This window comes from Melozone crissalis, unplaced genomic scaffold, assembly GCF_028551555.1.
Source record: "Melozone crissalis strain CALT ecotype California unplaced genomic scaffold, PUWL_Pcris_2 ptg000006l_1, whole genome shotgun sequence".
In the NCBI taxonomy this organism is placed as follows: Eukaryota; Metazoa; Chordata; class Aves; order Passeriformes; family Passerellidae; genus Melozone; species Melozone crissalis.
Window position 1 is genome coordinate 45,975,820 of NW_026535784.1, and position 23,137 is coordinate 45,998,956.

Here is a 23,137-nt window from a genome sequence, read left to right on the forward strand (position 1 = left end):
CCCTCTCAAGTATGCTTTCCCAGAAGCACAGTAGTTACACATTCCACTACGCTCACCTTTATCCTCTCACTCTGGGTAGTATTTTTCTTCATGAGGAATTCCCTCTTGTGAGGCCTTATCTCCCATATCCAGCCCCCTTCCAAGTCATACAGAAATTTCTCTCAAGGGAATGAGTCCCTGCTGCAGGATAGAGGCTGATTAGGTAATCATCATCAGGGCAAAGCAGGACAGGAAAATCTCTACAAAACCTCATTTTGTGCCCTGGGAATACGTTCCTTGCTAAAGGAACGGAATTCTGAAATGGAATGTAGAAAGCAGGAATGAGAAAATTAGGACATGCAATTAAGAAGGAAAAAAAAAGTACAGAGTGAATGAGTGACAGAGCAGGCATTCAGAGCTAGCAGAAGCACTGGAGGCACTCCATTCCGTGGATGAGGTCAGGAACCAACTGACGTCAATGACTGAGGCATCCAAAATCCTGTACTTCACCCATCTGCCTCCATCCCAATGCCAAAAGTATGCCTTACATTCATTTGCAAGGAGGAAGCAGTGGGAGAACACCCCAGCAGTTTGGCCTTCCATGTGGTAGGAGGTTACAAAGTAAAGCATCAACACCAACTGGTTTGCCCTAAATCCTTCCTTTGACTGCTGTAATCAGAGTTTCCTGTGAGCAATTTCCAGTAATTTCATCCCACACCATCCAGAACAGACGTATGCACTCATCTGGGCTGTCAACTGCAACAGCAGCAGTTTTCATCAGCTCAGACATCAAAAATAATTAATGTAATTTTAAGTTTCAATGATCAGCAGTTTGTACATTTAAAAGCTGAAGTGGAGATGTGTCAATGGAGGAAAATACTCCCACAGAAGAGCTACTCCACTGGCCAGTGAGTATCACATTCCCTCTGACATATGAGGGATGGTGATACTTTTATCCAGAGAGATAGTGCAAGAATTCAAGACTCCAAGCTTTAAATGCACACCTCATGGAAACTATCTTTATGTTTTCACAAATGAATTGTACTTCTAGACATTTACACAAAATTTGTTCTTTCAGTCAAAAATATCTACTCATCTATATTTTGTTCAAAGCTCAATTATTTAACCAGCAGTTCAGAAGTTTTACAAAACCACCCAAAAAAGGACATGCTCTTACGGTAGTAATCTCTAGCTTAAAAATTATAACTTATGCAATAATTGCATACTGCTAAGAGAAAAGGGGATGGAGCATCCACATTTCCAGGGCAAGAGTTAGCACTGCTAAAGCACTAGATTTACTGATGGATTTTGGCTGTCTGGTCAAGTCCTGTTTCTATTTGAGTTCTCTGGATGCCACACAAACATCTCTGCTAGTCAATTCTCTTAGGCTAACAATCACTGGCTCATGCATCTTCGAGACAAAATAGAAAGTTGTCTGGGAAAGGTCAACTGTCTCCTCCAAGCAAATCTGTGCTTCTTTCTTCCTGGTAACAAATCTGAAGAACCAAAACTGCAAGGTGCTGGGCTGTGATGTACATTGACACAGGCTGAGTCTTATGCAAGAGTAATCTTATGGTAACAATTTATATGTCCACAATTGTACTTTTAGTTGAGTGTTTTTCCAGTGCCAAGGCCTGGGTTATTAGTATTTACAGGATTACAATTGATTTTCACAATGCCAAACTAATTTAATTTACAAATTATGCTCTCAGAAGAGATTCATCTATGCCCCAGCTACAGTGACTTTTGATTCTAGCCAGCTGCCAAAATATGACAGCTGGAAAGTGGAGAGAAGAGAATGTATTCATAGCTGACAGAAGTGGTTATTTAATAAGCATTCAGTGGCAGTTTTCACAGCTTAGTACGCTGACAGACATGTCCTAGCAAGTCTGGCTTCAGCACTTCTAGCCTGCACTGTCCCCAGGTATCTGCCACCACTGTGCCAGCAGATCCAGCTCCTGTGGCCAAGCCTGTTGGGCTGAGAGAACCTCTGCTGCACCATTCCCACCTACTATCCCTGCTTAGGGCACTGATGGAGGAAGAACATCTGGGGAGTTAGCTTTAAGCTCCATCACAAAAACGCAAGCACAGGTTTTCTCCCGCCAACCTTCAGCCAGTGAGTAGCACTGATGGGTATGGGCCAGTTCACATCCAAGACGACTATTTGGTACTACATAAGCTTATTCCCACTTTTGAGACTGCCACTACTTGGGGAGGGGTGCCTTCCTCACACCTCTCAGCGTTAAAAGAAGATTTAAAGAAGACAGGAGCTCAGGCAGCCAGGTGGGATGCAAGGCTCTCCAACCATTACTGCTTCCTCTGCAAGGCTGTTTGTGGCCCCTGATGACTATTTACATTGCACCTGATCAAGTCACCACTCCAACAATCAGTCCCCCACAAAGAACTAGTGCAGCATCCCCCAAGGGTTAAATATAACCTGAATCTATATTTTAGGGGTAGCCTTTTCATTTCTAAACAATTGCTAGCATACTACCCAAAAAACACTCATTTGGTCTAGCTTCAAAACACTGATTTGATGGGCAGCTGCAGAAAACCAACAGAAGAACGGTCTGAAATTCAACAAAGGCTTTTGCAGGGTCCATGCACCAGCACAGAGTGGGGGCTGATCTGCTGGAGAGCAGTTCTGTGGAGAAGAACCTGGGAATCATGGTGGACACCAAGCTGTCCGTGAGCCAGCAGGGTGCCCTGGGAACCAAGAGAGCCAAGTGGATCCTGAGCTAGGAAGAGCATGGACAGCAGGTCGAGGGGAGTGATCCTGCCCCTCTACTCAGTCCTGATGAGACACATCTGGAGTGCTGTGTCCAGTTCTGGGCTCCTCAGGACAAGAGAGACATGGAGCTCCTGGAGCAGGTCCGGGGGGGGGTGACAAAGACGATCAAGGGACTGGAGCATCTCTCAAACCAGGAAAGGCTGAGGGAGCTGGGCCTGTTCAGCCTCAAGGAGAAATGACCAAGAGGGGACCTCACCAATGTCAGAAACTGATGCACAGAAGTTCCACATGAATGTGAGGAAGAACTCCTCCACTGTGCAGGTGACCAAGCACCGGAAAAGGTTGCCCAGAGAGGTTGCAGCGTGTCCCTCACTGGAGATATCCAAGAACCATCTGAACCCAATCCTGTGCCATGTGCTCTGGGATGACACTGCCTGAGCAGGGAAGCTGGACCAGCTGACACACTGCAGTCCTTTCCAATCTGACCCATTCTGTGATTCTATGAATTTATCAAGAGGTCTTTGATGTTTAAAGCTTTACAAGGCTTCCATTTCCCTATCAGCCTAATAAAAGCAAGCCCAATCCTACTTCCACAAACCCTGTGGTTTGTAAATCTCCCCTGACTTTTTGTTTGCTTTTGTCCCTCCATTTAAAGGCATTAGGTAAAGAAAATTAGAATAGCACAGAAGGTATTGCTCAGATAGACATGCAAATTGTAGACAAACAGTCCCATGAACCTGTCACCCCATGTCTTCCACAATGTAATGCAAAGTCTAGAACCACAAAGAGGTAGAAAACACTGGACTCAAACCTACACCTGGCTTGTCATGTATAAGATGCACATTAAACAGAAAAATCCTTAATAGCAGATGCACTATAAACTTTGAGATTGAGCTCCTCTGCTTGGGAGAGGGAGCTCTTGCGCAGCAAAGCTGCTTTTGTTTTTCAAGGGTTCTGAACAAAATGTTCTATAGCTAGAGTTTCCACCAAAGTGATACAATCTTTTTAATAACAAAAATAGACCTTTGCGTGTCCATTTTTTGTATTTACAACATTTTGTCTTAGCTCTATAGAATTTCTTTTAAAAAAACTCAAATGACATTGCTACCAATACAGCATCACACTTAAGAGACACTTGGGATCATTTTCTCCATAGTCTGAATAAATTTAGGGTGCAATAATAACTAAACATAATCCAATTACATTCATAAATACAAAAGCTAAATAAACTGGGAATTTTACCCTCCTGAAATTGATGCATTCTACGTTAATCCAGGCATAGCATCTAAATCACTAGTCAGGTCTTCAAAAGACCTATGAAATAATTAGCACAAAATAAAATTTTCTGTTGCCTTCCCAGGGCAAGTACTTCACATTGTTTTATTACTTGTCAGGGAAAAAACTAGATACTGAGTTAGATCATTCCTTAATATAGCCCAGGATAAGTCAAACTTCTTTCATATCCAGTTAACATGCAAACCATTTGACCTTTCCAACAGGACTACTAGAGACCTGGCAAGATCTACTTTTTAGCCTATGGGACTTCACACAAGGCATTACATTTTACTTTAGGGCTTTGCTACAGGCACAGCTGACAGCAGTTGCAAGAGTTCATTCGTTCAAATACTTTCAACTATCTCTTACATCTACTAAGCTTAACTGTTTAAGCTGAAGTTTCAAATGAAAAAGCAACTCAAAATGAGAAAAAAACTGCAATACTACTCCATAGTGGTAAAATATTACGGACTATTCCACTTGAAATTCTCTGGTCTGCAAGCCTCTGTGCTCTGTGGCTACTTACTCAGTAGTTTTGGTGTAAAATACAGTTTTTGGTGCACCGCTTATATATCTGCTTTAAGGGTGTGTATCATGATAAGATCACCAGCTTAGTGCATGTCATTTTGTCCCCATACTACCTCTGTACTCGGGATAGCATACCCAAGTAGCTACACAAAATTGCACTGGTGTCTTGAAGTGACAAAAGATGAAAAGCCACTGCGTGTGGGACACCACCCGAGTAACTGAGAGTGTTGAAAGGTGAGCAATGAAAGAAGCAAACAAATGGGAAAAGGGAGGCAACCCTTATCTGCTCTTCTAAGAAAAGATAGTACCTCCCTCTGCAAATTCAGCTTGAGGACCTCACATAGCAAGGGAACCTGAAGAGGTACTTCTGTCATATTTTCACTGCTGTCATTGCCCTGAAGACTTGAATCATTCAAACTCATGGAGCACTGGCCTTAGCAGTGGCCTCCATCCCTCCTGTCTCTATTCCTGTAACAGCCACCTGTAGAAGCAAACTAACTCGACAGAACAATGGGCTGAGGCGCGAATGAGGTTCAACAAGGAAAAGTTCCTGTGCTTGGATCACAACAACCCCATCAAGTGGGGTCACAACAACCCCATCAAGTGTGGCTTGGGGCAGAGCGACTGGAAAATAGGCTGGTGGAAAAGCACCTGGAGGTGCTGGGTGACAGCAGCTGAACAAGAGCCAATGTGTGCCAGGAAGGCTAATGGCATCCTGGCTTGTGTCAAAACCAGCATGGCAGCAGGACCAAGGAAGGGATTGTACCCCTGTACTCATGACTGGTGGGGACACACCTTGAATCCTGCATCCAGTTTTGGGCCCCTCATTACAAGAAAGACACTGAGGTACTGGAGAGCGTCCGGAAAAGGGCAAGGGAGCTGATGAAGGGTCTGGAGCACAGGTCTCATGGGGAGCAGCAGGGGAGCCAGGGGTGTTTAACCTGGAGGAAAGGAAGCCCAAGGGGACCTTACTGCTCTCTACAGCTACCTGAAAGGAGGCCGTAGTAAGGTGAGAGTCAGCTTCTCTCAACAAACAAGGACAAGAGGAAACAGCCTCAAGTTGTCCCAAGGGAGGTTTACATTGGATACATAGAAAATTCTTCACCAAAGGGATTATTAAGCATTGGAACAGGCTGCCCAAGAAAGTGGTTAAGAAAGTGGTTGAGTCACCATCCCTGGAGACATTGAAAAGATGTGTACATGTGGCACTTCAGGACATGGTTTAGTGGTGGACTTGGCACTGCTGAGTTAGTGGTTGGACTTGACGATCTTATAGGACTTTTCCAACCTAAATGAGTCAATGATTCGATTCCTCATATTTGTTCAAACCAACCTCAGCCTCAATTTTCATTGTTTATGACCACTGGCAGGAAGAATATCACCTTTCCCATATTTCCACTGCCTTAGGCATATGAGAAACAGTTTTCTCTCACACTTTCCCTTATATTGGTAACATATGAAATCTATTCTTAAAAAGTCAAAACAAATAATAATTAAAAAGAAAAAAAGGCAACAATGTTATCTCCTGGCTCCATACCAAAGCCAAACAAACAAACCTTTCAACACCATGTCTCTTCTCACAATGCCTTTTGATAGCCATCGGCCAATGAATAATGAGAAAAACAGTTACACTAAAAATAGCATCTCCAAATGGTGGGGAAGTCGACAGAAGCTGTCAGGCCTCCAGGGCGAGATACTTGCAAAGAAAACATGCCTAATATTTTGCAGTTACTATTCAATAAATGCTCCTGTCTTTTGGCCTCTGGAAGGACTGCCAATTTTGCATCTGCTCTGAACATCTAATAAGAGTTTATTTTTTCACTACATCTATCTTTGAGAAGTAGACACTGCAAACAAACACTTTAGTTTTTCCATCATGAAATATTTAGCTTATATTCCTCGTACTGTAACTAAATTGTCACTTATAACGGAAAAAAGAAGAACCAGCATTTTTTAATGTAAAAAGAATGTGCTCACACATAACATCAGACATCCCTCAGCTACAGACTCTTTGGTTCTTTTTTCTCCCAGTACAGCCAGCTTCACCTTTGGTGGAATGACATCAGCAGAGGAACTGTTTTTTTTTTTAAATTTTCCTCCTACTCAGTCTGAAGAGGCTGTCTAACCAATAAGGTCACAAACAGAACAAGATGCAGACACTTTTCTTATGCCTGTTCTCCCCCACGCCCTCCCTTCTTCCCAAGCCCACACACCAGTGCTGGTCTGTCATTCTTTAAACCACACTGCAGAACAGACAAGGGAAGGAACACAAATGGTCAGAGGAAACAGCCCTTTTCCCAATTTCCAGCACGAAGATGTTAAACCATAGTAAGACAAGAGGCAGTCAGGAAATTACATCCATACCAATGGATCTCTCTTTCCATCTTTAGGTTAAACTGAGAATCTCTCCAAAGACAGTTGCTTGCAACTCCACCAACTCTGAAGCACTAGCCAGCATTCTTAGGGACATTCTCAACACTTGCCCATATTAAATCACTTGTGCAGCTGGGAATTATCCAAAGGAAAACCTCTGCTCCTTCAGGACTTGGTGCACAGAGGATGTAGACTTTGGCACTGGTAGTTCATTTGTCATTATCAGTATATTTTTCAGTAAACCACATCTTGTAAACAACATTAAACTGAACAGAATAACAGTTCTTGCTTGGTATCTTGGCAAATCCCATTCACTTCATAAGTACTGATAGCTGCTGTAAAACACAGCATTTGCTGCCCCAGGAGCAGCATCAGCAGGCACAGGCTGTGATGTCTCACAGCATCTCTGACCTGTGCCAGGAAGTTACAGAATTACAGAAAGGTTGGGATTAGAAGGGATGTCTGGAGAGCATCTGGTTCAACTCTGCTGCTAAAGCAGGCCAATTTGTAACAGCTAGCAGAGGACTGTGTCCAGGTGGGTTTTGAGTATCTCCAGAGAAGGAGACTTCACAGCCTGTCTCATCAGCCTGTTCCAGTACTCTGCCACCCTTAAAATAAAGAAGTTTTTCCTCTCATTGAGATGGAGCCTCCTGTGTTTCACTTTGTGTCTGTTGTCCCTTGTTCTGGGCACAGGCTATGTCTTCTCCAGGTTCAACTCTCCTGGACTTTGGTCAGAAAGTGATGCTACAGTCCCCTACTCATCTTCACAGCCCTTTGTTGGGACCCCCCCCCAACATTTACTTGTCTTTCTTGTACTGAGGAGCCCAGAACTGAGCACAGCACTCCAGATACAGCCTCACCAGGTCTCAGTACAGGAGCACAACCACATTGCTCTTCCTAACACACCCCAGGATACCACTGGCCTTCCTGGCCACCAAGAGACACTGCTGGCTCATGGAGTTTGCTGTCCTCCAGGACCTTCTTGGCAGAGCTGCTCTCCAGCAGATCAGCCCCCAGCCTGTGCTGGTGCACGGGGTTGTTCTTCCCCAGGGGCAGGACCCTGTATCAGTGCTCTCCTGAACTTCCTTATGTTCCTCTCTGCCAATGCTCCAGCCTGACCAGATCTCGCTGAATGGCAGCACAGCCTACTGCTGTGTCAGCCACTCTTCCCAGTTTTCTACCATCAGCAAGCTTGCTGAGGGCACACTCCGTCCCTTCATCCAGGTCACTGATGGATAAGTTGAACAGGACTGGACCCAGGACTGACTCTTGGGGAACACCACTGGCTGCAGGCCTCCAATTAGACTCTGTGCCATTGATCACAGCCCTGAGCTCTGCCATTCAGCCAGTTCCCAATGCAGCTCAGCTGCAGCAGTGCAATGCATCTTCAGCTGCATTTTGTGCAAACCATCACAACTCAGCAACAATCAACCCAGCACACCAATGCCAGCAGCTGCCAGCTAGGGTTTAGTTAGGAGCTCTCAGCAGCTTCCAGGATGAAGCATAAAGTTACTGACACAATTATCACTGGCCAGGCCAGCAGTTCTAATGTTTCTCTCCTATTCACATACCTGCTTGAAAGACTATTTCCCCAGCCCTACACTGAAATAACTTATTTCATGCTTCCACAAAACTTGATTTTACTGGAAATGACGCATACAGCTTAATAAAATAATTCACACGAACGCAAGGGCAAGAGGCTCAGCCAGACTCTAGTCAGCCAAAGCTGACATGCTCCAGGTCCACTCAAAACATCATTTTCCTTTATTGTCTTCTCACTATTTTCATACATATTAATGACCTCCCAGTATCAGCATAAAGAACATCAGGATGCTCATGTGAGCTGAATACTGAACAGCTGATGTGCTGTACTTGCACATTCCCTATTTCATCCCAAGGTGGGCTGCTCTCCCACCTACTCCTTGAGCATACTTTTTGCCAACAGACTTATTATCATGAGTATTTTGTCAACTATAAGCTTGCAGCTTCAACACAAAAACATCCTTGCAACAGCTGAAATAATGAAAACTGAGAAAACAGCAAAACCAAGTGGTTATTTCTGAGGCAGGAGTGGTGTTTGTTTGTTTTGGGTATTTTGAAGAAGAAAAGTGATCAGTGAAGCAGAAAGAAGCTGTGGGAAACACACTGAAAGAAGCTGCAGTAAAAAAACAGAGCTGTCATTCAGGTCAAGCATTTGAACAGGACTATTCCATTTAATTCCTACAGCAAGAGAAAACCAAACAGCAAAACATCTTCTGAAAGACAACAGCTAATCTTGTCACCAGGATTCAACAAGAAAGTAACTTAAATATAGGAAAACATCTGATGTATTTGCATTAGGTGGGAGGGTATATATGGCCTACAGACTATATTAATCTTTAAACTACAGCTTTGCTTGAGTATTTCCTTGTTTCTAGTCATAAATATTACCATAAAACAGAGAGAAGTACCTTTTAGAGACTACATCACAAAAATTTTGATAAGCTACTAACATGTCAAGCACACATTTGGAACAAGTATCCAAACCTCTCACAGGTCATCCCAAAATAACGAATACATCATCAATACCAAGCACCATTTATTTCAATCTGCAGAGGACAGCGGTTTTGACAGTTCTAATGTTAGTCATGATTACTGAGATTATTCTGGCTTTGTTAAAGAAGTATGGGGAACTAATCAACTTGCCAAAAAGTAAAGCAAATATATTACTTCAAAGTTGAAAGAAGCAGAGGTAGTTTTAAAAGCTACTGTGTTGCACTTCAATAAAATAGATGTTGTAGATATGATTAACCCCAAATTCTGTTAATATAGAATTTAGCATGCCTGAGAGCCACTTCATGAACCCTACCTAGCAATATATTGGAGTGCTTTATTTCCAAAACTGCATTTGTTCCTTCTACTGAATGAGAATAAACTGCGCAAACAAATCTTCTCATCTCCTCTGGTTTTCCCTTTTTTTTTTTTTTTTTTTGCATCATAGCATAGGTCTTGAAGGAATAAGGACAACAGTTGCTTCTTTAAATAATGTAAATCACCACAAGGAAATAGTAGGAACAGCAACTCAGAATAATCTAAGTGAATAATCTAAGTTTGCACACCTGGGCTCTAGTAATTTCTGCATTCATCACTGCAGGCCAGCTGCTCACAGTTGGCAATCTGTCATTACAAATGCCACCTCAGAATTCACTACCTGGAAGCCCCACAGTACACTTACATGTGGCAGCCTGAGCCACTGTAACACTTGGCTGTTAATAAACCTCAATCCTCCCTTTATCCCTTTTTACTTTCAGAGCAGCATCCTTCCCAGGGGCCCTTGCTTCATGGGAACCACACCGCCCATCACACTCCCACCGCCCGCAGCAGCTTCCCAGTGCTAAATTCCTGACCTGTGCCGTGGCACTCTGCAGGTCTCACACAAGAGCCTTCACCAGGCAGGGAGGGGGACTGGGAAAAGCCACCCTGGTGAAGTCCAGCCAGATACAAGTTCACAAAACATGTGCCACATGCATTTGTACTCCATGGACATGTACAGATGTCACGCACGTATACATAAGTGTGTGCACATATGGAATACACTTACACTGCCATATGTAATAGCCATCACATCACAGCAACCCCAGCATCACATTTATTGCTTCCCATGAAATGTGTACAGCTGTATAATTAAACACAGCAACTTTACAGCACTCAGCTATATAAAGTGACTGACATTACCCTGCAATAACTGTTGCTATTGGTTAAGAAGTTCTGACTAGTCTGCAATATACTAATTTATGAAAAGTCAAACGCTACCCCTGAACTAATGTTAATCTTAGCTGACCATAAGAATTTCAACTGAAGGACACAAAACAGGCTCATTTTACCCTTCAGAGGCAACAAGGAATACGCCCACTTAAACTGTACCCTGTTCAAACTCAAGTGACTTACTAAAAACTTTCTTTGAGGAACTGTGAGATCTTAATTTGTTCAAATCATTAGTGAAGAGATTAACTTTTCAGATAAACATCTTTAGAAACCAGTGCATTCTCTGTGTTTCATAAACTACACTTTATTTAAACCTAATTTCAAGAAGTTTAAACTAAAATAGGAAATTAGCCCTCAGCAGTCCAGCATTCATCTTCAGCATCTAGAGGACAAATTAAATACCAAAGAGTCCTCCTTGCCAAGGAACATAATTATGCTGTCTCATTACTGTTTTGCTGAAATAATTTAATTAGCAGCCTTCAGATACAGGAAGGAATTTATGCTGCATCAGGAAAAGAACGGCTTGGGGGGGTGAATTGTACACAGTGTCCTAGCATACCAGGAACATGGGTGTTGAATTCTTCCAGTAAAAACCATCGGGCCAAAGCTGGATTGGCATACCAGAACTAAGCCCTTTTTTTTGATCCAAAGGGGGGGGGGGGAGGGGGAATAAAAAAAAGGCACCAGGCAGTCTAATACTTGCATACTTTTAACTGCAAGTAGAAAGACACAGCACAGGAGCGGTGCTGAGGTGAAGTGGAGATTGTGCTTCCACGCCCATGCACAAATTAAAGCTCCAAAACCACACCAGACCCTGCCTTTCACTACGTTCTGCTCTTGTGGGCACTGACGTTTGTCATTAGGGGATCCCATAACTGAGACTTTTATAAGTAGCTCTTGAGGCCAATTCCTCCAGGCCACTCCGTGTGACAGCGAATTTGATTCCTGCAATAAAGTTGTAGTCTAGGCTAATTCCAACATATGTTTCCTCTTTTAGATGGCAAGCCTGCTTACAGGCAGGCAGGACTGCACTCTAGATCTCCAGGATAACAGAGGCCTGTACAAAAATGTATTACCCTTTCCCAAAGCTGGTTGTTTCACATGGCTGACTGCCTGTAGTGCTTAACTGCTCGTCAGTATCACACACAGGACCCTGTGCAGGCAAGCTCCTGTGCCTTTGTAAACCCTTGTCATGAAAGCCCTTCTACCACCAAATCAGTAGAGTTCCATCCACATCCCCACTTCATATTTCTCAATTGTGTAAAAGTAACCAGCTACTGAACAAGAAACTGAATTACAGTTCAGCTTTAAAGTCCCTGCAATCCAAGAATAAACTGCCTTTCAACCCCTTACTGTCTCAGATATTAACTGTCCTAATCAGTACCCAGGCATTTCTACAGCTCTCCAGTCTATTTAAACCATACAAAAAGAATTTTTCAGAGCCAAACTGTACTTTAATTTCACCAGCATAATCCACCAGTGGATAAGATAAGCCAAGACTAAACGAACTGGAAGGGTTTGAAACACTAGTTAAGATTAGCTAAAAATATCACCCTGATGCATAAACCCAAATAGAAACCCGCTCCATCTCCCAGGGCAGTATCAATTCTGCCATCCCAACAGGTGTAAAAAATAATTCATCTTTGTCACTAAACTCCACAAAAACACAGAAGGGAGTGGAGAGCTGTTGACAGAGGAGGGGCCATTTGTATATAAATGATTCCACCTGGCAAATCAGATTTAAAGGTGTCAGGGTATTGAGCCATCAAAAGCCAGTCCCTTCACCCAGAGATTTCCAGTGATCCTAGAAATTCAATACTGCAAAGTTTGTCCCTGTATTTTATGTGCAAAGTGCTTCAGCCATCTGCAAAAGGCTTTGAAATTTAGCCCACACTGCAAGACAAGCCTTCCTGAAAACACAGTTTTGAAGTAGGAAACTAGTTAGACAGTGCTGGGTACAAAGATCATATTTGTTTTGACTTAGTTCCTCAAATCCTTTGAATACCAGTTCAGAGCACATACTCTATAAAACACTCATGAGAAACTGGCACGCTCACTCGGGCACATATGGATGAACTGCTATTTACAACTACTGTTATTTAAGTACTTTTTTATTACAAATGGTAGGATTTGTAATAACAGACACCACAAGATCCTCGAGCAGCTAAGAGATGCTGAATAAACAAGTGTAACACGAGTGATTTTCCCCCACTGCTTCCCATTTGAAATGCACAGGCTCAGCCCAGCAAAGTAAATTGCTTGTTTCCTGTCAGCCTTCAACCTCTGCATCTCTATTTTCTGGATGGGAACAGGGAAGGGAACTCGAGGGTAATTTCTTTTGTTATTTGAATAAACAAATGCAGATAAAACAACCATTTCAAATGAACAAGTCCTTCCTAAGCTAGTTTTCTTGGAGCCTTTATACAATAAAGATTTATTTTCCCCTCTCTATCCCTCACTCCCCGACCCCCAACAGCCCTCGGTTCCACAGGGCAAGCTGAGCCCCAGTGTCTATAATTAATGGCTTTGTCTGAAGGTTGTGGGTTGGCCACAGCATAACAGATACCCACATGCAGCAAAAGAAGCAAATGCACTTACTCGAGAGATAGACAGAGGCACATTGAAATCCTTGCCCCCTTGAAGCCTGAAACCCCAGGGAGCCGGCCCGACCAAAGACACGCTGTAGTTGCTCATGATGTTTAGTATTCACCGACCAAATCCAAAGAACTGATGCCTGCAGAAGAGGATTAGAGTTTTAATTTAAAGATGATAAAAACAAAAGCCACTGTCTTCGATTTTGAAAAACTTCTTTCTTTGGCTTTCTTTGGTATTTCCCTCCCCCCAAAACAGCCAAAAACCCCACACCAGGTCTGTCAAGACTTGTGCTTTTATTCCGTATATATTGTTTCCCTCCATAGTTTAGGAAGAAACAAAACTTGGAGAACTGCCGCTGCCAAAACGTTTGACAACTACTTCTCACTAACAAAACACTGTGTGGGGCAGGGGTGGTAAAACCGTCCAGCATTAAAGCTCAGCTTAAAAAAAGCCAATATTAAGACAAGCATGAATTGATAGCGTCCCTTAAACCGAAGTATGGAAGACATTAGCACTACTAGCACATTCATTTCTAACAAAATTAGTATCATATGCTGCCCTGTCATCAGCTCAAAGCTTATTTCTAAACATAACAACGCCAAAAACATCACAACTTTGCAGTTAGTCAGACAGAAATAAAGTCCCTGTGACTTTCTTATTTTTATAGCATAGCTTCATAGTGGCAGAATGATGCCACAGATGAGACAGGTATTAAAACCAACCCTCAAAATGAAAGCCGTGAACTGAAGCAAAATATCCACAGTCACGGTTCAATGCTGAGGAAGCAAAACCCAAGCATCTCCCTCTCCACAAATGTGGCTAACAAATTACCTTTAAAAGGCAACTGAGATATTTAAGCGCTGTTCAGCGTCAAAGATAAGGGCTTCAGCTCCACCTCAGATAAGTAATGTTACAATGACATCTTAGGTAGTGGATGCCGGCTATTTTTGTATAGCTGAAGCCCGGCAGGAGCACACCAGGGCAGGCTGGTGTAAGACTACACCGGGGCACAGCCAGATTCCATACTCATATAGGGACATTTAAGGTGGACCTTCAGCCAGGCAGCAGCAGGCGGCTGCAAACCCCACCGAACCCTGAAAAGCCCGGGTTTAGCTGTTCCTACACTGCAGGGGCCACGGTAGTTTCTCAGAGGCGGTGGATTTCTCCAAATGCAGCCCACCCACAAGGAGCATGAGTGCAGGGCTGTCGCACAGCCCCCATCGATGCAAGGATGTCACTCCCCAAGAGATCATCCACAACGCGCGTTTTTGGGTTCACCTCCCAAAGCAGCAGAGATCCGCTCAGACTTTTTTATATTCACACCGATAGAAGTTAGTCTGGTTACTCAGATAACCAGAGCAGGGCTACTGGCATTAGGCAGCACAAGATACACATATATATATATATATATTAGGAAGCAGAATTAACAGAGCTTGCACCAGAGGTGCCAGGGTAACCGGGCCATTCCCAAGCCACCACTGCCTGCTGGCATCCAGCAAAGGGACAGCTCTGACTCCAGGCGCTGACTCAACCCACCCTTAAAAACCTCGACAAGCACCAGTGAACAGAAGGGGAAGCACACAAGACTGAGCTCTCCTGAGCTCAAAAGAGGAAGAAAAGTACCCGCCAAGTTCGAGCTAGGATTCTTAGGAGGCTTGCTCACCACTAAAGCGAGAACTAAGTTGTTTAATTGCCCTGCGCACAGAATTCCTTTTAAAAGAGGATCTGAATTAGTCACAGATTTCTTTCTACATAAAAATACACATTCGGTTCACTCCCGCTAAATGAAATCCACTACAGTGACAGGTCCCTCTAAATTATGAGACTGCAGAAGAGCAAGACACATCGACTGACCAGCATACAGTGCAGCTGTTTCACACAGGTGAGCAGGCTTTACCTGGCAATTGAAACTACAGCACCTGTGTAGCTTTTTTTTTTTTTTAACTGAGCATCAACTAATTACAGCTACAGACCCAGGAAAAAAAAAATAATTCTGTTAGGAATTGATACCACTCCTTTTCATTTATAGCAACTAGAAATAGGAGGGAAGAAAATGCGCGCTGAAATACCATGCATCACACTCAGCATCACTCATCTTTCTCACCCCCTTAATTCTGGTATATCTGCATCTCTAACCCAACAGATACACCAGGAAGAAACGGCAAACAAAGAAGACCCGCTCCAAGTTTTATTTAACAAATCACTTAAAATGTGCCGGGGCAACAGCTAAAGGGAAACACCGCGAACCACCAACTTCTCTTCACTTGCGGAGCACTGTGCAAACAAACCAGCTAAGGGTGAAACTGTGCAACTTTCCTGTAAATGATCAAACGCTCGGTGCGTCTGGCAGGGGGAATTTCAAATGCCCGGCCGAACGCCGGCCCGGGCTCGGAGCCGCCGGTCCCGCAGCACCAGCGGGGCCCTCCTGCCCCGGGGCGGCCGTGCCGGAGGAACGGCACAAACCCCCGAACACCCAGCAGCCCGCTCTGCCCACCTCCCCGGGACGAGGAGCCCCACGGGCAGCAGAGGCTGGGAACCAGAACTCCCTCCAGGAGCGCTCAGTCTCGGCTCCAGGCGCTCGCACAGCCCCAGCCGCTCCAGAGGCAGCCGGCGTGCAGCCCCGCCGGAGCCCCAAAGCCGGGGCAGCGGGGCACACGGGGCAGCGGGGCACACCGGAGCCCTGTGCCCGAGCAGCCCTTCGGGCACGGCAGCGCCCGGCTGAGGGCGAGGAGCCCCGCAGGTGCCCCGCTCCCCGGGCTCCCTGAGGCGCTGCCCCGAGGGCCGGGCCGCGCCCCCGCCGCACCCCGGCACCCCGGCCGGGCGCTCCGCCACCACGGCAAGCTGCGCGCCCTGATTTCAGAAGTTAAATGAAACGAAAATAAGCACCGAGGACTTTACAAACCGCGCCCAGCCGACTGACTTTTTGCCTGATTTCCCCCCCTGGTTATTTTCCATTCGCTTTCTGCCGCCCCAGCACTCACCCGGCGGTGCGGCACAGCGCGGAGAGGCGAGGACAGCGCAGCGCGTCTGCAAGGCGGCAGCTCCGTCCCCCTGCTCTTGTTTTCACTTCCGTCTGCCGCCGCTCCTCCCCTGGCCCGGCCCGGCCCAGCCCTGCCCGGCCGCCGCGGGACGGGGCTGCGGAGCGGGGCAGGGAAGCCCGCGCGGTGCCCAGCTTTGCCGCGTGGTTTGGGTTGTTTTGGTTGGTTTTGAACAGGGGAGCGCACCCTTTCGCCCCGCTGTGATTTACGCAGACGCAGCTGCGGGCGCACCTGCGAGGCGCAAGGGGCCGCTCCCCGTGTACCCGTCCTGAGGGAAGGGCTGCGGAGCCGGGCAGGGATGGGGGGAAGCAGCTCAGCCTGAAGCGGAGCAGGAGAGCCTGCGGAAAGAGGGAGTTTGGCTGATTTAATGTGAGGAATGACAGGGATGTACTCGCCCCCTGAGGACATCAAAGTGGGGGAACCGCGGCGAGGCAGAGGAGCTGTTGGAGCTGACAGAAGGCTGGCACAAGAACAAACAGGTATAGAGTAGCCATGCATAAGATCAGCTCCGAAATTGGACGGGATCCGCCAGAAATCAAGGTTTCTGGCACAGCCTCGCTGTAGGAGTGGGTCCATTAAATGAACCAGTTTCTAAGGTGATGCTCGATCGGGTTGTTATAGGACTAATTCTTTAACACGAGGACTGTCCAGCTGGGAATGCAGCTGGGAATCCGTGGAGCGGGGCAGGCTGGCTGGGACAGCAGTGCTGGGCCTGCCAGCGCCAGCCACGGCCACTGCCTTGGGAGAGGCAGGAATGGGGTGAAGATGAAACAGCAGTGGCGCTTCGGAGTCATGTTCAGCTGCACCTGAGGCGAGCTGCCAAACTTCACACGACAAGAAGTCATTACAAGTAAAAATGGCTGTGAAAGAATTGTGCATCTAGTTGACTGTACCACTATCAGTTTGATTCAAAGGATTTCAGTACCCTCCTCAGACATGCATTTACTGTGGAGAAGGAGTGCTGAAGACAGCTTTAAATTCTCATTTATCACCGTCCAACACAACACTCAGTCCTCATAAGGGACAGCCCTGCCTCACCCCTCTGACCCCAGAGCACTGTCCCTTGCTTTTACTGTCACTTGAGCCTGATTTTGGCCCTGCTGTGCCCGTTGCCCCCACAGGCTGCCCCATACAGGAGCCCTTAGGCTGGAGCTGATTCTGGGTTAGACCTGTGCCCTAAGTAACTGGGTGTGCATGAACCTGGGGCCTGTCCCATCCTCTGAGCCCTGGCTCAGTGAACCTTAAGAAGGGGATTTATTTTAACAGTGTCCCACTGAGCCGTGTCTAGGACGTGAGCCACACGTGACCTCCTTTAACTAGGACAAGTGCACCTCAAACAGCATCTCAAAAGGAAAGCATCCAAACCTCCCACTACTGTAGTCAAACCACTGTTTCAGAAATCTTCCTTCCTTAGTCTGCTCTTTTACTATTAAGTCTCTCCAATCGGGCAAAACTAAAAATCCCTGTTACGTAAACAGACTCTCACATGATTTTAATTCATGGAGGTAAAAGTTACCCAACAGAGGGATTTTTCATTGTGTCACAAGGGCTCTAGGTCACTTTCAAGCTGTTTTATTTATTAGAGTAGAAGAAGCTCCAGGATCCCATGCCCCGGTGTGACTCACATTGTATCTCCAGTGTCAGCATGTCCCTGTGCTGCCTGCTTGGGTAGCAATCTGCTCTCAGCTCACCATGGCACACAGCCTGTGGTCCTGCTTGATTTTACACTTTGCCGAGTTAGTGAAAAACATCCTTTTCCATTTCAGTTCTGCCAAAGCCTTCAGCTTTTCCTGTTGGAGAAGCAGCTTGCACATGCAGCATCCCAAGACAGTATTACATTAATTCATCACGACCGAAGAAGGGCGTGCAGAGAGACTTCTGGTGCTTGGTGTTGCAGCAGGTTTCAGCCCCGGCAAGCCTGCCTGCAATCTGCTCCACACCCACCCATGGCAGCAAGGCCAGTGCCACTCCCAGCTCAGAGCTGGCAGTCTCATCCTTAGGTCCGTCATCACTTTTCTGTGGCGTGATCAGTTTGTAACAAATGAATGTTTTCCTTTGCCTCCAGACACAGGGCATAGAAATAGAGGCAACTCATTAGCTCGAGATCGCTCCATTCTTGGTCGCTTTTCAAATATTCTCCTCTTTGAGAGAAAGCTTTTCATTAAGATGAATAGCAAAATTAGAGATAGTAAGTCGAGCAAGAAACCTCAGCAGCAGCTAAAACTGTGGCCTGCCTGTTCTTCCTACCACCACCGGATTTTAGACAGAGCTTGCATTTTCCCCTCAGAACAAGGAAGGAAAGAGTCTGGAAATTAATTAAATGCAGTAGTCAGCTAGCCAGGAAGATAGAGCCTATGTCAGAATTACTCAGGCACTTAAGTCTCCTTTAAATGCTAATGAAGTGCCTTAGGTGCCTGGTAATGGGCGCTGCAAAACTGACAGAGAATATCACCTGCGGTGGTGAAGGAGAGAAAGGCATTTGTAAATGGGAAAAGTAGCCCATAAATTATGAACAGATTAACAATGCACAGTCGAATTATTTTTAATTAAACACCACTTAATGTAACATTACCTTTCTGTGTGCTAAAACACTGAACTACAAGCTGTGCTTTTACTGCACTGCTACTTTCACTTTTGCTTTCCTTCTTAAGGTAAAGCTAGTGTAAATATTTACATTCAGCGTATAACTGCTGTTCAGCACAAAGTAATCCTCTCTCTAATGAGGTTAATGTGAATATCATCTAGAGCATAACAGCTTATTTCCAGTTCCAAGATAGCTCTGCAGCCAAAAAATACAATTAATTAGATAATTTCTATGTGTTTCTGAGAAGCAGGGGCTGCTGTCAGCTTTTGACGGGGCAAGCTGTTACAGGTTGGACACAGCGAAGCCCAAACCACCTAGAACTGGTTTCACAGAAAAACTTTTATCTTTCTGTTTGTTTGGTGTCTTGTTGTTTTGTTGTTTGTTTTGTTCTGTTCTTCTTTTCCTGTCCTGTTTCGGAAAGATAGCCTGTGCTGAATTGCATCCTCTCTCATACATCCCGTCTACCACAGTAAGTCCAGTTAGCCCAAAGACGATTTCGTGTGGGAGGAGCCATGTGGTTGGGCAGAGTGGCTGGCAGGAGGTTCAGCATCCAGCCAATTCACCTTGGGACAGTTTTGTCAGCCCAAAAAACCCTCATGGTCAAGTTTTCTCTTACTTGTCACCTTTTTTTCTCACCTCTTAGAGCCCTGTTCTCCCCGCAGCTGTGCTGACCATCTTCACCACTTGTCATCAGCCCATTTTCTCAGGAGCATGTTTGCTTGTGTTAGTTCTGCTGGAGCTGTGTCTCTCTGACAGCAGTTTGCTCCCCATCTCGGTGATCACGACAGCTTTTAAACCCGCAGTTTTCATCAGATTGAAAAGTTAACAGTGTTGTGTTCCCACTCTAGCCCTTTAAGCTCTTAATGTTATAAATGGATTTATTAGTATTTTTTATACACTGATTTCTTTTTTAATTTTAGCTAATCAAGCCATCTTTAGTTTTTATTTATTGGTGCTTTTCTTTGCAAAGAGAAATTAATATTTACTAATAAAACACTTTCTTATTTACAGTGTCTCTAGAATTTTGGTAAATTGCATAAACAGAGGAAATGTATTTTATTACTGGACTCCTTTGTAGTGACTGAGCAGACAGATTGGAGCCTGGTCAGTCCTAGTTCCAAGTTAGGAATACCTGTTTTGTTCCCTCCTCCTCAGGTAAAAGAAGGACCACCTATGTGGATGCCACAGCCCATGCCACAGGTTAAACATTTCTACTTTGTGTGTCCAAACCAATGAAACAGCAACTAAACCTCTTCATTCCGGGAAACACAATTAACCTTTTCAGAAGCTTAAGGTTATCTTCTTATCACATTAAACACGGCCCACTTTAGGGACTGAAATCAATCTGAAGCTTCTCAGAACGTCACAGCCTGTATAGCCTCATCCTCACAGCCCTGCTGTGAGGCATTAGCCTCGTTTTACAGATGGTGACCAGAGGCAATAAACATTTATGCATGCAAGGAATCAACTATCAAAGAATTGAAACCAGTTCTTCCAAATTCCTTTACCACTACTAACAACTAACTACTGGATTACTCTACCCCAGGCTGACACAGCCGTTTCTGCTTCTTCAAATAGAGCAATTCATGGGAAGAAAAAAGGAGGGGAAAAATTCAGAGTTCATATTTACCATTTTTGACAGAGTTATGGGACCAATGCCTTCAATTACCCCTGTTCTTACCTCTTGAAGCAAGCTGCCTTCCCTGATTTCCTTTTCCTTAACGGCAAGGAACGGTTAATGCAGAAACCTGTGGCTTGGTGTGGTTTAATTACAGTCCATCAGCTATGCAGGAAGGGCTTGCTGAGTGATGTCTTTGAGCTATGTTTGAGATCCACCACGAGTACCGATTAAGCAGGGTTTGGCAGGTACACAGCCAAACTCCCAGAGTGATCCTTGCAGTTATTTATATTAATTAATGCCACGGGAGAGGAGGTGCAGCCTTGCCTGTAGTTTTGTGTGTGATAGATTGCCTTGTGAGGGAGGCAGCGGGTGCAAGCTGCAGCAGGAAGAGCCTGGCAGGATGGGAGCAGCCTGGCACAGGGGCTTGGATAGGGGGCACAGCAGGGGAGCAGGCAGCTCCCCTGCTTTATTCCTAGCAGCACCACTCACTCACAATAGCACAGGCTTTCTATAGGGTCTGTTCTGCGGCTCAGCCTGGGCACCCAGCAGATGCCCAGCTTTGAGGCTCCCCCACATCATCCTCAAGTCCAAGCCCTTCAGCCAGCTCACACAACTGAACTGGTACAAAAATGAACATAGGCCAAAGCAGTGACACCCCGCTGTATCAGCAGGTCTACCAATACATTTACAAGTGTTTGGAAGAAAACTAAGGGGGGAAAAATCAACTTATCTTTCCTGTTGGATTGACTTAGTTGCCCTGCATTTTATAACTGCTTAGGTAAAGCCATACAAAAATCTGTGCATGCAGAGAAACCTCTCTAGGCCTCTCTAACCACCTCTAGAGTTGTTTGGGTTTTTTTCCCCCAGAGAAATACAAAACAGGCATGAGAGCAGTAAGATCAGAGAACCTGTTCAGGAGACCTTATTTTAACTGCTGCCCACATAATATTATATCAACTAATAGCTATTCCCACCGTAAATAAAATACAGGTAAACTTTACTGACAGAGGAGAACAGCAGGAAAAAAAACCAAAACAGCCACCAGAGAAGCTTGTATTTATACATCTTAAGAATTTGGACCGAATTTGTACACACCAGTGTCATATTTATGTGTGAATTGTTTTGCGATGATTTATTTGTGAAAACATCGGTTCCTTGTTGACTTTGCAAGGTTGGCTGCCACAAAGATCTGGGTGTCACCCCCAGAAGACTGAAACCTGCACTGTGCTGATATTTTTGGTCCAAATTCTGTGCATAAATCAAGATGAGCAGGAGGGACAAAAGAGACCACAGGTACATAGAAGCATTTCTCACTGTCAGAAACAGTTGTGCCCTCCCTGAGCGGATCCAGGAGCCATCAAGCCTGAGCCTTTTCCTCCTGAAATGCTACAGCATTTCTTCCCAAATGAATTTACATCTCAGAAGTGCTTGTGCTTTTCTGGTCCCAGCTGTTCCCATCGGAAGGCTGTTCTTGCCTCTGTTTGTTTTAATGGTCAGCAACCTGCATCTTATTTCCAGACTAAGTTTAGTCACATATGGGTTTAAATAGTTCTCCCTCACTGCTGTTTGACTCCTGGGTATTTTTAGAGGGAAACCATATCCCCTGTCAACCTTCATTTTTCCTGGGCTGAACAAGCCGAGGTTGCCTCGGCCTCCATTTGTAAGGAAAGACCGTGGCACTCCTGGTGATCTCAGTAGCCTTTCCTTACACCTGTTTGGATTTGTATTTTCCATGGGCATGAGACATCCAAATCATATGTAGTGTCCTAAGGACACCTTACTGATGTCATCTTCTGCATGGATTTAGTGTTTCCACTGGAAACATCTTGACTGACTTGTCCCAGAATGACATTTCCCTCTTCAAAGAAAATCAAAATGGTGCTCCAAAGGTGTTGGAGAATTGCCCAGTTGATTATTTTTTTTCCTATTTTTCTCCTATTTTCAGTTTACTGATAAATTGTAGCCATATGTGAGCTTTTCTTATCTATGCTTCTGAATTCAACTCCATTACACTGTTGTTCTTCCCATAAGATTTTTCAGATCTTCCTCCCTCCTGATAGGGCCTCCCAACTTCTGCCATCCACAAATGTCATTAGCAAGCTTGCAGTCTTTGTGCCCAGTTTACTGTGAAAACATTAAGCAGGAAAGCTTTCAAGACCTTTTAATTTATAACCATATATTTATATAATTATATACAAATATGTAAACAAAGTCTGTAACTACCTTTCTGCATCATACTTCTTGTTGCTGTGTTCCCTGCTGCAGCCTTCCTGCTCACCTGGCAGGAAAATGAATGGCTTTGGCAGTGTAAGGATTGAAGCAGAACATCAGATGCTGTCCTGAAGCCCAGATGAATGAAATCTGACACATTGACTTTGTTTATAACCTCGGTGACAGGACAGCTGTGAGGTTACTCTGACACAGGCTGCCCTTGGCAAGAGGAAGAAGCCGTGCTGGGAGGAAAGCGCAGAAGTGCTGTGAGCTCTGTCTGGAGAGATGTTCAGACCAGAGCCACAGGAGTCAAAGACTGCTAAGAGGGCTGAGCAGAGACAGAAACAGAGAGAGCCAGTATTAAATTACATTTCACGATGTCTTAGACGCAGAACATCATTGTGCTGATGTTTGCAAGGCAGCAGAAGCAGAGCACTTAGCGGTGTCACAGAGTCACA

At 45.0% G+C, this 23,137-nt stretch overlaps 1 protein-coding gene across 3 annotated transcripts in view; it reads right to left on the bottom strand.

The window, feature by feature from the left end:
- The window catches only part of PDLIM5 (PDZ and LIM domain 5), a 125,321-nt gene extending 109,050 nt beyond the window's left edge, over nucleotides 1–16,271 (bottom strand). For all 3 annotated transcript variants that reach the window (XM_054295566.1, XM_054295565.1, XM_054295567.1), the window contains exons 1-2: nucleotides 16,207–16,271; nucleotides 13,229–13,364 (exon numbers count right to left, since the gene is read on the bottom strand). In XM_054295566.1, coding sequence (XP_054151541.1) covers nucleotides 13,229–13,324 — 96 coding nt within the window. In that variant the 5' untranslated portion in view covers nucleotides 13,325–13,364; nucleotides 16,207–16,271. The remainder of the gene's footprint in view (nucleotides 1–13,228; nucleotides 13,365–16,206) is intronic.
- Between the last annotated feature and the right edge of the window lie 6,866 nt (nucleotides 16,272–23,137).